This window comes from Priapulus caudatus, unplaced genomic scaffold, assembly GCF_000485595.1.
Source record: "Priapulus caudatus unplaced genomic scaffold, Priapulus_caudatus-5.0.1 Scaffold244, whole genome shotgun sequence".
Taxonomy (NCBI): Eukaryota; Metazoa; Priapulida; class Priapulimorpha; order Priapulimorphida; family Priapulidae; genus Priapulus; species Priapulus caudatus.
In genome coordinates, this window is record NW_014577305.1 from 99,154 (window position 1) to 116,531 (window position 17,378).

At 48.4% G+C, this 17,378-nt stretch overlaps 1 protein-coding gene across 2 annotated transcripts in view; it reads right to left on the reverse strand.

Moving 5' to 3' along the window:
• Positions 1 to 7,968: 7,968 nt before the first annotated feature.
• The window catches only part of LOC106807948 (interferon regulatory factor 2-binding protein 1-like), a 38,054-nt gene continuing 28,644 nt past the window's right edge, over positions 7,969 to 17,378 (reverse strand). Inside the window, exons 2-3 of one of the 2 annotated variants that reach the window (XM_014810472.1) lie at positions 10,658 to 12,244; positions 7,969 to 9,028 (exon numbers count right to left, since the gene is read on the reverse strand). In XM_014810472.1, the coding sequence (XP_014665958.1) occupies positions 8,463 to 9,028; positions 10,658 to 11,360 (1,269 nt within the window). In that variant the 5' untranslated portion in view covers positions 11,361 to 12,244 and the 3' untranslated portion in view covers positions 7,969 to 8,462. Of the gene's footprint in view, positions 9,029 to 10,657; positions 12,377 to 17,378 lie in introns of those variants that run through there. The other variant, XM_014810471.1, reaches the window with a different exon arrangement.

Genomic DNA, 17,378 nt, shown 5'->3' on the forward strand with positions numbered 1-17,378 from the left:
CGCGCGCGCGCGTGTGTGTGTGTGTGTGTGTGTGTGTGTGTGTGTGTGTGTGTGTGTGTGTGTGTGTGTGTGTGTGTGTGTGTGTGTGTGTGCGCGCGCGCACGCGCGTACGTGTGTGAGTGCGTGCTTGCGTGCGTGCGTGCCTGCCTGCCTGCGTGTGATATAAGGCTATATTTCATATGGAAATTGTTTCAATGTAAAGTATAGGTATGTAGTTATGTGTTAGCAACCGAAGTGGCAAAAACGGCCGAGAAATGTGACATGCGTACGTGGTGGTATGACCTAGTAGCAGTGCAACGTACGTGTCTGCACGTAAGTCTATATATCTATGCCGGAACCGACTCGCTTGCTTGCCAAATTACGCTTACACGCACAGGCGTCCTGGCCGCTAAACCGAGTGAGCGCGACCGTTCCCTGCGGTAAAGCCTCGCCCACCGCGTTTCTTTTGCGCGTAAACACGTTCGCTTGTTATTTACGCGTCTGCCTCGCCCCGGCCCGCCGCTGTCGCCCGGGGGCGCTGTGACGCTTCTGCTCACGGTCATGATTGAACGCTCAGTCAGCCGTTTAGACGCAAATGCACGCCCCGGAGGCGCCCGGACAATATCTACCCGCGCTACTCCCTCCACAGCTTGTATACGGTAATAAGCTTCCCCGAAACCGTACGGAGTTCTTCGATACGGATGCGTTCCGGATTTAGCGCGCGCGCGCGTGCATCGGGATTTCACAAGAATACGCAAATGATGCGAAATCACAGTGAACTTTTGCTTTATCGGAACATGCCCCGCGCATGAAGCAGCATCAGCTTGCAGTAAAATTCGGGAAATGGCTGAAGCGAGTATTAGAGACGTAGCTAGAAACCGCACGTACGAGATCTCGAGCCGGCGCGTATCTACTGTCTGTGCAAATAATTACGTGACGCAGGAATGCATGAAGGCATGCAGAAAATACAAAGAGCAAGCAAGCATAAAGCAGGCAACACAAGAACTGTTGCGTGCGCGCTGTGTGTGCGTGCGTGCGTGCGCGTGCGTTCGTGCGTGCGTGCGCGTGCGTTCGTGCGTGCGTGCGTGTGTGTGCGTGTGCGTGTGCGTGTGCGTGTGCGTGTGCGTGTGCGTGTGTGTATACACACACACACACACACATATATAATACTTTATAGTTACTTTAGCAGTGTTTCCACGTGTTTGTCTCAACTGATCCCTGGAGCCTTCCCTGCATGGGACTTTCCGGAGGATTTTGATAATTTTGTTGTACGTAGGGCGCTTTGCAGTAAGCCCCCCCCCCCCCCGCGCCAAAATTGAATTGCCTCCCAGTGTACAAACCACACCTCCTTTAACACTTAATAAACGTCTATTATTATTAAATGTCTTATTAGCACATCATATAGCCTACCTAACCAATAGACTAATGATTTGTTATTTGTTAGAGCTCCCTAAACGTCAAATCTAACGCGGATGTAAATCCCATAATCTTTTACACCCATGATCTGCCACACCCACTATCGTGACAGCCATTACAGTAGATTGTTATTAATTCGGTTATAGCAAAAGCTTATGTGCTAACGGTGGTTGGCTGTGTGTGCGGGTCGCATTTCAAGGCAATACGGATTTAATTTTCAATTTTATTTGATGTAGCAGAACAAAAATCAGGGGCATGTGTCATAAATGGGCGTTGCGATGATGTTGATAAAAGTACTTTACCATAGAGAAATCTCGTTATGCACCCAATACTTGTTTAATGCATGTAAAGTGTAACCTGTATTTCTGTAGTTCTATTACCGAGTCCCCAAGCATCACAATAACGTGTAGCACTGTTCATGTATTCCTTGTATTATATACACCTGCATCATTTTTGTCTTGTGGTATTATACTTCCCAACTAACTACTACAACATTATACTTTATAACTACTAGGCCTACTACATGATGATGTTAGGCCACGTCAAGGGTTCCATGTCTGTAACCGACATGTCTGCTATCTAAAATGTTTGTTTTTCAGTCTACTTAATTACCTTGTCACAAACCATGTTACTTCAATGCCAGTAGCTGGTAGCACATATAAGGAAGCCGGCTTAAACTAACTACACATAACATATATTTATCTCTGTATAGAGTAAATAAATAATAGGTAAAGTAAGGTGTAGGGGTATAAGTAGGGTAACCTAATGGGTAGGACTGGTAGGTAGTTGCGTAGGTATAATTCACTCCTGGCGGCCGCTGTCAGGAACATCATAAATATATATATGACTATCATGAGTCTAAAAATTTCATAATTTTTGCACGACACTTCTTTTTTTAATTTATAACGCTTTAGATTCATGACGTCATAACTATTTATGTTGTTACTGACAATGACCCCCCCCCCCCATCAGATCTCCACATACTATATTGCCGGTGACGTTAGTACGCGAATGGAGAAGGTATACGTGCCTATGTGCAGCAGTTTACGCTGACGACAGATTAATCTCCCACTAAAAAAAACTGAAATGAAAATGCGGTAAGTACTGTTCGAAATACAGAGACGTGGGTTTAATGACACGTCGTGTATCCATTTAAAATGGTCGAGTAATATAACGGTGAGCGTACATTGACAGTTGAGTTCGAACATCGATCAGCGCTGTCAAATGATAACGACGCGTCGATAAACGCACCAGCTTGAATGTCAGTCCACGTAGATACACGCATAAGTAAACACCGGCTATCAAACTTTATCGTCTAATTCTTTCAGTTAAGCCACTCTACTTGGGATACTCCAGCGTCGCTCCCGATAAGCGAGGAGAGGGTGTTGTTAGGTCGAATCTGTGCCCGTATAAACACAACTGCAGCTAAGCCGTGGCCGAACAAACAGCGCGCATACGGCTTTTACTGTATCCCATATACATCGTGTATTGCCCCGTAACTAATTACACGTGCAAATCAGCAGGGCGACACCGGCAGTGATTTTCTCATGTTCATGCGGCTCATCGGAACACTGGGGTAAAGGTTACGGTGCCTCGTTTAGTATAGGCCTCTACCTACACGTCGCACTTCGTTCGGTTACGCAGCTTGTTCCACTCGCCTGTAGCGAAACTAAGGGGTTACATAGCTAGAGCTAGTTCAGTTAGTCCTAGTAGAGTTGTCTTTTTACACCGCCTTATTGAGAATCAACCTCACGGTCTCGGCCACAGGCACTTTTGGAATCAGTCTGCAGTACTGGTTTTATTCTATTTTTAATTTCCTGGACTGATAAGCCGGTATCAGAATTCAAACGGCATATGCCCTTGACAAAAAACCCTGATATAGTGCCATGTTGTATGCAAGACATGGAACGCTTGTCCGCAAGAATCTTAAAGCGGATGCGCTGTATAGACGTGACATGATCGACAACGCCAGTGAAGATAGAAACGTAGATTATGACCTATGTGCACGTACGACTCGGGGTGTCGCCATGGATGGTTGCTTTGCGCCTCAAATGTCCGATAGCTTGAACATGGCGGTAATCGTGATAAAATAATGATGATGATTATCAAAATATCATTACTCTTACCGGTTTCTTCTTAAATTGTTAAAAATTTGATGGCCATTATCCTAATATATTAAAGGTTTAGAGAGTATATTGATACGTTCTGTACTGTTACTACTGAGTATGAGTGTAGAAGTATTAATTATAACACGTAGGGCCTGAAGGGGTCATAGTCCATAAATTGGCAATAATCATCACCCAGCGAATATTATCGCAACGAGGAAACCATCTGTAACGTCATCACAAGATGGTGCTGTCGAATATGTCAGTTCTAATGTTACTGCAAATAAATAGTTAAAATCGAAAATAGTACGAAAACAGAAAACGTACTTGCAAAAACACTGGAAGTTGAACTATGGCAACCCGCTGCTTCAGTTGAAGCAGCATTCCTGGCAAAAGCGCGAATTTCATGCATTTACCTAACCGCCTATCGTGTAATTTACATATATCATAAATTTATCATCTTCTCAACATTACACACTCTTTAAGACTACAGTGTGCTCCATGAATAAGAAAACTACGCATGGTCAATAAGATTAACATTGAATATTTGCACGCAAAATTGAAAATCATGACATAAGCACGCAGCAATGGCTACCGCAGTGAGATCTACAGGCTATTGTGCATAAAGCTGTTCAACGGGTTTACGATCGACGGATAGCTGGCTAGTAACATTTATCCTCAAACTATTTATGTTCTAGTTTCATCACTGACGTACAGACAGAATCTAATGTAGTTGTGCTTGTAAGTGAAGAAATCAATACTGTAGCAGGCATGCATCTCCTGCGAATATATATATACTCAGGATTCAGTGGGAATTCTACGGCATATGCGCATCGAAAACTATTCCGCTGGTATAGCTAAGTTGGATCTATAAACGCTACCATGGGATTCCTTCTCACAAATTCCGTGACCAATCCTGAACATGACGAGCTAAATTTGTATCAAGTGTTATAACTACAAGTCTAATAATATTTTCTTGTTGTTGTACATTCAATGTCTCATGTCGGAAATTCTTCATCGGCCTAGAGCAAAAACTGTTCACTAACAAAATACTGTCCTCGAAATGTGTGTAAAATATTCTAGATGCAAACAAACCAATGAAAAGAACCGCTGACGGAACAGACCCAACCACGTAACATAAACCTCCTCTAGTTACTGCACCAGACTATTCTAAAACGCTTACCGATTCGTAACCGCCCATTAAAAATAATATTATTGTAAATCGGTGTGAAATATAATGGATGCAAACCCGACTGGAAGGATTCTACGACATCATCTAATTCTAGATAAGACCTAACTTCGTAACATATATAGGCCCTATACTCATTATTGGATGGACTCTGCAACACTCTACAAACTGCCCAGCCCTCCCCCCCCCATATCTGCTCTGCCCTTGAGGGGTGTCTCTCTCTCTCTCTCTCTCTCTCTCTCTGCAACGCTCTACAAACTGCTCTGCTTTTGCTCTGCAACACTCACTGTATCGGGCTTCTCAAAATGAATCGGCGAAGCCGCGCCCCTTTAAGACAAGATTTAGAGACAAATTTGTGGTCATAATTTTTCTACCCATTTTAGTTGATAGATCGCAGCAAGATCGCAGCCATGGGCAGCTATGTATTAGTAGATTGTGATGTATTTCGCCTCCCAAACAATTCAAAATTCCCGCACTAGTCAATTCTTAACACAGGCGTTCAATGATGGGAAATTTATAAAAGTGCTGATATCTCGGTTGTTAAAAATGTAAAAGTAGGTGATTTTTCAAGCGCTATTTCTCGAAACTCGCAACTCCGATTCAAAATTTTTGGTTACGTTTCAATGCTAGCATATCAAAGGAAAACAGGATCCGTGGAATTTAAAAAAAAAATGTATTTTATGAGTTATGGCTCTTTGTTTACGAAATTGTTGCGTTTAGAAATTCACTACACATTTGTGTACATCTTTTCAACTTATTTCCTAAATTAAAGCATTTAAAGAAAATTCCAGGGAGCGTTTTTTAGTTCATATTATGAACAACTTATGGTTAAAAGTTTAGGTCCCAACTCTTTGCTGTTTCTGAGAAATAGCAAAAATAGCATGTTTTTGTATAAATTCACAATTTTTACCGTCAATTAATTAGCGATGAATTTCGCCGAGAGCGTAGAGAGACATCTCTCGTATGTAATGGATATGAGTTTGATTGAATTTGATGAGTAGTTATGTTGCAATGCCATTTACAGTGTTACCGGTCCGTAACCCTTACAGTATCCTTAAAATTTATACAGCCTGCAACGTGCGTGCCCCCATCGCCACGAACGCCCACGCGCAGTAGCAGCAGCAGCAGCAACAACAACAACAACAACAACAACAACAACAACAACAACAACAACAACAGCATCAACATAAACAACAGCACCATTACTCCAATCCACTACTACAACAACAACAACAACAACAACAACAACAACAACAACAACAACAGCGGCAGCAGCGGCAGCAGCGGCAGCAGCGGCAGCAGTAGCAACAGCAGCAGCAGCAGCAGCGACAGCAGCAGCAGCTCGTTAGCAACGCGGCAGTCTGTCACCAGAGCTCAACCGCGTGATCCGAACTCGTGTTGCGAACCTAGCTAGTCGCCGCCAGATCCCCGAAGCGTGCACGCGCGCACGCACGCGCGCACGCATGCGGAGCAATCAATACTCCACAGCGCGGTCTCAACGCGGCCATCCAAAAACCATGGCAGCGCTAGTGTTCGCAGACGGCTATGCGTGTAGTGCTGCGGGCAGACAACAGGGCACGCAGCAGTTTTGCCGCCGCCGCCGCTGTTACTGCATGCATACACTGCTAATACTCTAGCTCTGCCGCTATGTGCGTGCACTCAGACGACCGGCACTGCCGACAAGCATGCCGGTTTTCAATTTCCTGTCAGCAGTGTCACGCCAAATAACGTCAGATCCGGCCGGCCCCACCCTATCATCACGCACGGGCGGGCTCAACCATCGCATTTTTCAGTAGGTTCGTGCGGGTGCGTCTCACCCACCCACTCAACTCGTACAGTTCTGGTGACGCGTTACACAGGCTTACAGACAAACAAAACATGCCTGCCTGCCTGCCTGTCAGCCAGCCTGCGGGCGTTCGTGTCGCACGCACGTCTGCTCACGTACCCTTCACGGACGGACACGCACACACGTACGCGCGCACGCATGCACGTACGTGCGCACACGCGAACGACGCCTGGGTGGTAAAGGCATTAAAACAGTACATTCGGCGAGATATGCCTATAATAAATGTGCAACTATATACGCTGCCCTTTCAACCTTTCCATTTCCTTTCCAAAATTGGCCGGCCCATATCACTGGCTACAGGAACACGTCCGCACCATGCATGCTGTATTGTATATACAGCGAAATAAGGAAAGAGCAAGAGAGAGGGAGCGAGAGAGAGAGAGAAATCGAACGAGTAAGAGAGAGAGAGAGAGAGAGAGAGAGAGAACGCGAGAGAGAAGGGGGAGAAAGAGAGAGAGAGAGAGAGAGAGAGAGAGAGAGAGAGAGCGGAGAGAAGAGCGAGAATAAATGTGTACAGTTTGCGTGAAGGCGGACTCCTGCGCTCATGCACCCAGCGGCTTAGCGGTGAACGCCGATTGAATGACAAGAACACGCTCCTGTATATAAATACAGTACACCTACTTTATTCAAAACATGATTATTATTCTGCACACACACAGACGGCATGTGGAATAAAACGGGAAAAAATTATTCAGTCTGATCACCTCGCCGTCATCCAGATCCACAAAAATATAACAACATGAAAGATTCTCGTGACGTCACACAATACTACTAAAATTATTCATCGGACGACGAACACTGTCGCGTGGTTCTCGTATCCCGGTTGGTTCCCGGATCGTCTGCCAGTGTGCGCGCCACATCGCCGGTTTCCAACGTTTCCTGCCGCAGAAACAGTGCAAGCTTATTTAATCCTTATAAAGGCGGGCCACGGAGCGGCGTACGTGTTTGCGACGTCGCTTTGGCGGGCGGCCAACAATTCTGCAAGCGGCCAACACGTGCTATTTACGACCGCCATCGCCACGTTTATCTTCCATCGGCGCTCGGCGACGTGACGTCACGCGGCTGCGGCGCTGTAGCGCGCCGTAAAAACTTCCACGATCTGCTGATGACTCATCACGCAGTTCATAGCGAAGGACACAGCTGCCGGCAGCAGCGACTACAGCACGCTCGCCGAGGCGCGAGATGACGTAGTCATTACACGAGCGGAGGAGGGGGAGGAGGAGGAGGAGGACGAGGAGGCGAGGGGAGGAGGACGAGGAGGCGAGGGGAGGAGGGGGAGGAGGAGGAGGAGGAGGAGGGGGAGAAGGTAAAAGGAGGAGGAAGAAGGAGAGGAGTAAGTAGAGCTCAGATAAGAGAAGGTAAAGGAGGAGGAAGAGGGAGAGGAGTAAGTAGAGCTCAGATAAGAGGAGGTAAAGGAGGGAGAGGATGGGAAGGTGGAGGAGGGGAAGGAGGAAGAGCAGGTAGAGGAAAAAAAGGAAAAGGAAGAGGAGGATGGAAGGAGGAAGAAGAGGTGCAAAGAGAGAATGACAAGGAGGCTCGCGTGCAGAAATGAAGTCGGGAGACTCCGATATGACACAGTTCGTCCGTCAGTAATCTAAAGATAAATATCCAGAATAAACTCAAAACTGTAAACAGGTGGAGAACAAGTAAGCCTGACCGTCTCTTCATTCGCACCTCTACGGGGCAGTGGGGGATGGTGACATCACAGTCACGCGGCCGTATAAAGATTAAGTATCGTATGTACATAAACAACAGATGAATGAAAACATCTAACGGGGTTTCGTCGACGAAAACGTTTCGGTTTTCAGGAATAACAATCTGCCGAATGACCCGCCAGTGAATTCCGGCTGTACCGTTCACCTATCAAACTGTCCCGCTTGGCAACGCCGACAAAGCAACAGCGAAAGGCGGCCGACCAGGCCCAGAGTTATGTCTCCTTCTCCTTCTTGACTCTCACCTCCTCTCCGAGGATCGTGGCGATTTCACCCTGCATGAAAGCCCACGGCACGTTTGAGCCTACCAGGGGGCACTTCTCGCCACTCGGGCAATACACCTCGTTGCCGGCGCCCTGCCGTTTGATGCTCTCCCGCGAGCACGGAAAGCAGAACTTGTGGTGCGGAATCGAGGGACACTGCACAAAGTGTGTGTCTTCTAGTCGCTCGTGGCACAGAGTGCACGTAAGCGTCGTTGTTCCGCCGCCGCTGCCGCTGCCGCTGCTGCTCGCACTCGATTCGGGAATGCAGCCCTCGCTCGAGCCGCTACCGTTGACACGCGACCTCGCGTTTCCGGGAGAGTGCGGACTGTGTCGCACGTGCGCCACCCGCCCGTTCAGGGATGCTTCTTTTCCCGGCGACTCCTGCCGCGGCAGATTCTCCGTGACCGACATGAGCGCCGCCATCGGCGACGGACCGTTCTGCTGCAGCATTCCACTGGACTCCGGCGGCGTCCGACTGTTGACTGCTCTTACGTGAACTCCTGGTCCAATGTAACCAACTGAAATAACGAGAGATGTTAGGATACTGTAGCTGTCAGCTGTGTCCGACTGTTGACCGCTGTCACGTGAACTCCTGGTCCAATGTAACCAACTGAAACAGCCAAGAGATGCTAAGGTGCTAAAGTTGGCAACTGCAGATACGACTCCTCACCGAATCTCCTTCCCTGCTGGACTGCCCTTCCAAGAACTCCCGATTCTGTGTAACCAACTTAAAATAACAACAGATGTTAAGATAAGTACTGTAGTTGTCAGCTGTGTCCGAATGATAACCGCTCTCACGTGAACTCCTGTAATCGGGTCCACTGTAACGACATGGGGTCCACTGTAATCGACTGAAATAAGAGATACTGAAATAATGTCGTGTTCAACCGCAGGCACGGCCCCCTGACAAGTACCCCTCTCCGTAGCTATACCCGTGTAGCCATTCGTTCCGCCACAGGCGGTTTAAGACGTTCGCTACCAGTGGCGGAGTGGTGAGCTACACGGGTATAGCTACCGTCCCTACTATTGGACTGTCCTTGCATGAACACCTGGTAATACGTATACACCTGAAATAACAAGAGATACTAAGATGTAGCTGTCAACTACAAACTGATAAGTTCCACTCCCACCTGCTAGACTGCCCTTGCATGAGTTCCTGGTCCGTTGTAACTAACTGAAACGATAACCAATAGTAAGATACTGTTTCTCAGTCAGACACAACCCCATGGCAGGTTAGACACAACCCCTGACGACAAAAGCACCACTTCAGCAGATGATAATAACAGCTATGCTCAGGTGTAACAAGAAAGACACACGAAGGAAATTTGAATAAGGTGCCACCCTTCGTAACGCCTTTCCATGCGACATACACAAAGCCAAATACGTGCAAAACACTGCTTTCCTCGCACGAATGCATTCTTCTTCTAGCAGTGTAACCGACGATGGGGGTTAAATAGGAAAAAGATACCCCCATTAGTAACTCTAGCACTATAGCCCTCATTGACACTGCCACAGGCGAACGTGCCTCTGGCAGTGACAACGAGGCCTACAGTACTAGAGCTTCATCAGTAGACGACCGTATACATTACAGATGGACACGTATGTAATCAGGAGTAAGCTAATACGTGATCCTTATTATCCATAGTTTATCTCACTACTGGGGTAACCAGGATGGAATAAACACCGGGGGGGGGGTAGACGCGTCTCTTTATTCGCACCTCTACGGGGGCAGTGGGGATGGTGACATCACAGTCACGCGGCCGTATAAAGATCAAGTATCGTATGTACATAAACAACAGATGAATGAAAACATTCTAACGGGTTTTCGTCGACGAAAACGTTTCGGTTTTCAGGAATAACAATCTGCCGAATGACCCGCCAGTGAATTCCGGCTGTACCGTTCACCTATCAAACTGTCCCGCTTGGCAACGCCGACAAAGCAACAGCGAAAGGCGGCCGACCAGGCCCAGAGTTATGTCTCCTTCTCCTTCTTGACAGCTTCATCAGTAGACGACCGTATACATTACAGATGGACACGTATGTAATCAGGAGTAAACTAATACGTGATCCTTATTATCCATAGTTTATCTCCTGAGTTAACCAGGATGGAATAAACACCGGGGGGGGGTAGACGCGTGAACACGTACCTGGGTCAAATTGAAACACCTGAGCTCGGCCCACCTCCTTCTTGCCGTAGCGGCCATCGGCAGCTGGATGCTCCCTACCCGGGGTCATCCTCGCTCCGGGTCTCTCGTGCTCTAGCATTGGTCGTTTATGTACACTCTCGGCGGCCGGATGGCCCGAGCCGCCATCTTGACCGTCGTCTCTCGCGCCGCCAGGACGCTTCGCGGGCGCGCTGCCTGCGGGCAGGGAGCTCGGTCTGACGGACGGAGGCAGTCCGTTGACGTTGTGCATCGGCAGAGGGATGACCGGCCGCGGACTGCCGCGCGGCGGCTCGCCATCGTCCTTCGTCGGCGCGCAGACCATTCTCGTGAGCGGGTAATCCATCATGCTGCCCCTGATGCGCGTGTCCGGCAGGTGGTAGCGCTCGCCGTGCGGGCCGGGCGGCGGCGGCGGCACCCCTCCGCGCACGGTCAGCGTCGACGCCTCGCCACCGCTCTCGTGGGCCATCCGCGGCCCGTTCGGCGGCGGTTTCATGACGGCGCGCGTGTCCTGGAATCCGTGCGCGCGCTTCATCTGGCGGGCCGCTTCCAACACGAGCTCTATGCGGTCAGCGCCCTCGTAGTTGACGCAGCCGCGGCACACCGGCTCAGAGAAGTCGTGCAGCATGGCCCATGGTGTGCGCGGCAGGTCGCAAAGGTAGCAGTGCTGCCTGTGCGTCCTCATCATTGCATCACGCAACGCGCCGCCGTGTACGCGCGTTATGTACGGTACAGTAGCTCGCCTGCTCGCTGTCTCCCTCTCTCTCTCTCTCTGTATATCTCTGTCTCTCGCCAGCGCCCTCTCTCGAGCGCACACCCGCGTGTTCCTCTTTATCGCTCACACACACTCCCGCTGTCTCTCGCTCTCTTTCTCTCCTCCCTTGTCTTTCTCAGCGTACCGTCTTAAGCGAGCAGGTTCGCTGCTGTAGCTTGAGCACGTAGACGTAGTGATCGCTCGTTGCCGTGTAGCGACATAGTACACGACATACTTTCTGCTGCTGCGAAGAATCCAGTTATCACGTCGCACAACCACACACGCACGCACACACGCCTGCTAACTAACTAGGCAGTTTCCATGCGCACGGCGCCACGTCAATACTTCGACTGGGTACAACAACTTTGCTGCGGCGTACAGTTCCTTGCAGCGCAGGCGTGATCGTAGGCGGACAAAGACGGCGTGGCAAAATCGAGCTCCCGTGCTGACACGCCGCGCACGCGGTGTGAGGTTGCCACAGGCTTTCCGATCAGCGAGCGACACTGGTACGCCGCGCACGAACGTAAGCAAAACAACAGCCACCGCCCGAGGGTACGTACGTAGCTCTCTCTCTCGCTCGCTCGTTCTCTCTCTCTCTCTCTCTGGTCGACTACCGGAAAGGAGCGCGCTGAACCGTGCCACGTCACGAGCGAATGCACAGCTGGCGAATAGCACAAGCCAGACAGCAGTACACGCCCCTGGCTCCTACGTCGCTAGTTCCACATGCCGACGCTGGAATGTGGCCTTGCCCTCTCTCTCTCTCGCTCTCGCTCCTCTCTCGTCAGCCACTGTGGTTTTCGCCGATGGTGCTGGGCATTCTACCGACATTAAAACGAGCCAACGCTGTAAAATACGAATATCGGCAGGGCATACGCACGCGCGATCCTGCACGAACGCATTCGCAGCTTTCAGATGTAGCCGTAGCACGTATTTATTCGTTACGTCACGCAAGTGTGGCGGCTGCGCGAACTGGCTCGCTATGGTTTGTTCGTCTGCGTTATCGTGACGTCATCGTGACGTCGAGTATCGTGAACGGCAAATAACATTCCGGTTTGCACACGACCCAGACGTCACTCTTTGCCTTAGCACGTATGTATGTACTGTGCGCATGCAGCATTGAATAAAACTAATTATATCGCTTCTGTTACTAACCCAAGGCGTTGTGCGTCTGCGTGCGCGCTTACGTGCGTGCTGCGTGCGTGCATGGCTATAGGCATGAAATATTCCCGACGAAAAATACCGCAGTGATCGATGATCATTTATAATACATGATGTTTTCGATCAGCTAATGCAGCTGTCAATAATAAACCAATCGATATCGACCATTTGACGTTGCACTATTCCTTCTATTCAGGTAAGGAACACGTACAATAGAAAGTACACACACACACACACACGCACACACGCGCACGCATCGCACCGCACGCACGCACGCACCACAACACACACCACCACACACACACTTTCACACACACACCACACTAATATGATATATATGCGCAGCTGCAAACACACAGACGCACACGACCGAACACACGCGCGAACGCAACACACGCATCACGCACTCTTACGCACACACGCACACCGACACACGCACGCACAAACAAACACACCAACACACACACACAACAAAACAACACGCACGCACGCAACGGCACGCACACAACAGTCACACACACACACAACACACACACACACATATATATATAATAGATATTTGATATAATAATATATATAATTGCGCGCGCGACACACACACGCACAAACACACACGCACACACCACGCAGCACGCCAACAAACACGCAATCACGCAGCTCTACGCCACACACGCCACACACACGACACCGAGCACACAAACACACACACACCACAAAACACACACAGCATAGACAACGCACACACACACACGCACGCACGCACGCACACACACACACACAGCATATATAACTCACTCCATCCCATTCTCCTTCTCATCCGCCAGTCTACATTCATTATCCGCTTTCCCTCTGCCCTTCCCCTCCAACATGTCTATCTCATCCGCTTTCTTCACTCCCTTTCCTACACCGCCACTTCTAACCATTCCGCGTTCTCCTTCTGCGTCATTACCATCACCTCCTCCACCTCATATATATCCTCTACCTCCTTCTCTCCGCTTTCCCCTCTCCTCGCTCCTCTCCCTCCTCCAACGCTTCCCCTTACTCTACCCTTTCCACCTGTTTTATATCCTCTACTTCCTTCGCCGCATTTCTATCTATCTATCTAGTCTCCACCTCCTACCCCTCTTCCACCACTTCCAGTGTTTATACTACCTCGCCTTACCTAGCCTACACCTCTTCGACATTCTCCCCTCCTCCACCCCACCCACCCTTATCTATCCAGCCTTTCCGAACCCTAAGAAACAGCTCGTGCCTTATAGCGTTATAGTTCGTCGACGTGGAAGTGCATTTCGCAGTCATTTCTGGGCATTATAGCCGTGTCCCTGTGGGCCATTGTAGTTAATAGTGCGGTACATTAATACACGATTCACGGCGCATCGACGATAAGCCATCTCCGGTGACGCGGGTGCCGGCATGCTTGTCACGGCGCTGAGTGGTAGGTACGTGGACTTGTACGCGAACGCGGGCAACAAAGGTCTTTGCCAAGAGTCATTCACGTCACGGCCGATCTCTCCGCGCGCGCTAATGCAAATACGACCACGTAGCGCTGTCTAATCTAGATGCTGTCCGCCGAAATTATTAAATACGAAGCAATTTTTGAAGAGCGTACGTGCGTCGCCTGTCGAGCGTGCGAGCACCGCCGCACGAATCCCAACTAGCGCTATCGCAAATCGAACAATACGCCGAGTCGACTTTGTAAAAGGTCGGCGCGCCGTCACATAATCGTTAAAAGTGGTTATTTTACCTCTAACAATCAAAGGCAGTGGTTGAAATTCTGCGTGACACATAAAAGGGCCGTGCGTATCGCGTGTAAATAAGCGCAAACAGAATTGAAGCACGCTAGCCGATGGCGCATTACATCATTAGCACGACGCTCACACGCAAGCCGAGCCAGCGACGTCCTTTGAAAAATGCAAGTAATTAGGGCTCTGAGCAAATACCGTGTTGTGCATACGACTGGATCAATCGACACAATGAGACTGATTTTAATTATATCGCGTTATGCATATTTTAGACGTGATTCGCCGAGACTTGCTGGTCACGTTACACATGTTCTTAGCATTGAGCACACAAATATGACGGAGAGGGAAGCGCCTCTGACACATTAGATAGCTGTAGCGGGAGATCGAAGTTTCTAGGGGGTATCGCATCCGAGTCGCATCCCTCTCATGTATAAATACACACACGCCACCGCAGGTGTCTTCGTCGCACAAGACCAAAGAATGAATTAAATGTAATAGATGTATTCTGTGTATTATGCAATCAATATTTTATCTGAATATTTATATATCACTGCAGCTCACCCTCTCTGCGTCTCCACTCTCCGCGTGTGTGTGTGTGCATGCGTGCGTGCGTGTGTGTGTGTGCGTGTGCGCGTGCGTGCGTGCGCCTGCGTGTGTGTGTGCGAGTGCGTGTGCGTGTGCGTGTGCGTGCGCGTGCGCGTGCGCGTGCGCGCGCATGTGTGTGTGTGTGGTGTGTAGCCCTTGCTGTGCAACAATCACCTGCAGCTCTTGCTGTGGAACGAGGAACAACAGAGGCTAGTGCTGATAGCACTGCTAACAGAAGCCGTACGCAAAGCAGGACTTATGTACAAAGCACTTACGCACATCGCCGTTTGAAAATCCCCGGCGGTACTGTGGCGCCCCCTGCGTCGTGTCCACGTGCGGGAACCAAACACGTCTATAGATCTATTCCTTAGACTTAGATGTAGCCCGTGTATTACAGCGGCATGTTTATTCGCTGGTTCAGTTAGCTTTAAACTCATATGTAACTGGTTCGATGCCGAATGCAAACTTGTACGTGGGTGTTACTGAAGAAAAGCGCCATAAGTGACTGTTATAGACAGGTGTTCGTTCTATGGAAGTGACCGCTAACACATGTTTGACTGTAGTAGAATGCGGACAAGAGACAAGGCTCGGCCTTCGTTCGTATGCAGTGCACAACGGGGTAAGGCAATTCTAAAACATAGCGTGAGGTCAAAGCAGAATGTTAAAGGTCAAATGTCACGCGTGAGAGGGAAGGGAAGAGAAGGGAAGAAAAAAGAAGGGTAATATGCGATGCGCTCTTTAACTTGTAATATTTGAGCAGAGTCGATGGCGATTTAATTGGCAATTGCGGCATAAATCTCAATATGCTGTTCACGTTAATAATAAAATGTGAGAATGCATATATAGTAGCAGCAACAACAACTATATAACTGCAGCAGTAGCGGCGACGGTGGTGGCAGTAGCAGCAACAGTAGCAGTAGCAGTAGCAGCAGTAGTAATAGCGGTAGCAGCAGCAGTAGCAGTAGCAGTAGCAATAGCAGTAGCAGCAGCAGTAGCAGTAGCAGTAGCAATAGCGGTAGCGGTAGCAGTAGGAGGAGGAGGAGGCGGAGGAGGGGGAAGGAGGAGGAGCAGCAGCAGCAGCAACAACAACCACAGCAATAGCATCCGGATACACAACACTGCTCGTTGAATTAGATGAGTACTGTTGCTGTGCAAGACAGCGTTAACTAAAAACGTATTCCGTATGCAGATTAAAATGCAAATTTTATACATATCACATTTCATTCAAATTAAAATTATTGTCAGAATCTAAAATAGTGATAGTTTTTGCAAAACCTGACGCTAGTCTTTTGAAATCAAGCCACGTTACAGGGTTGCAGCGCTTTCCCCCCATCAAACCATTCGTCGCAGTGCTTGTTTGCACATTCGAACGCTGTCGTTGCATAGTTGATGTAGTAGTAGCAATATTGGCCAGAGGCGCCTCCAGCACGAACGCAATTCTTGTTGTAGATTACCAGGAAAGTGTAGCGCGACTGGTAAATTGCGTACGAATATATCCGAATGGTATATTATGATAAACAATGCCACGAAACGAAATTTTATCGATTGATGGTTTATTGATTAATGATTGGTTGGTTGATTGATTGGTTGGTTCGTTGGTTGGTTGATTGATTGATTGATTGATTGATTAGGTGATGGATAGATCGATTGATTGATTGATTGATTGATTGCAGCGGTTGAGTAACGTCAGCATCTTCTGCACACCGTTCGCATCGTTGCATCACGCTAACCGCGCTAACGTGACATTCCAGCAATTTCACGTACAACGATAGTTGAGTCTACAGAGAGCGGGAAAATTTGCCAGCAACAAGAATAATAAATTGCGTATGTGCGAATTGCTTCACGAAAATCTTTGTAGTCTAATTAGTTGATGTTGTTAGTTTTCCCCAACGCCAATCTGCTCACGCAATTATTCGAGGTTGTGCCTGCTATTTCCTAAAAGGAATTCCTGCGATTAGAGAATCAAATTTAGCAAACTCTTTTTTCACGTTTTCCTTACTGCTTGCTCTGTTCCCAAGTACAAGCTTTAAATAAAAGTTCGAATCGAAATTATTATAGATGAATTTCGCTTGCGTGACTAAATTAATTAGCGTGGCTATCATTCAACTCACTCAGTTGTATAACCGCGTAGGCTACAATTTCCTTGCATCCATCCGTATAGCGAATTACAAGTTAAACGCCTAGGTAGCAATATGTGCAGCAAATTTATTATAGGTATCAGAAGTAGATAATAATGAATCCCTATTATCTACTTCTGATAGGTATATAAACCTGTAAATGATTTTCGTGCGTTTCACTATCCGAAACTGACTCCAATTAATAAGCGGTAGGAAAACCGAGAATGCTCTAGTATCGCATTTCTCGCTCATTGAGTAATAATTAAGGCCATCTCCTTTACCCTCGTCGTCGCTCCCTTTGTAAACAATGGAGAGATAACAAAAATACCGCGCGATGATCCACTGTTCGG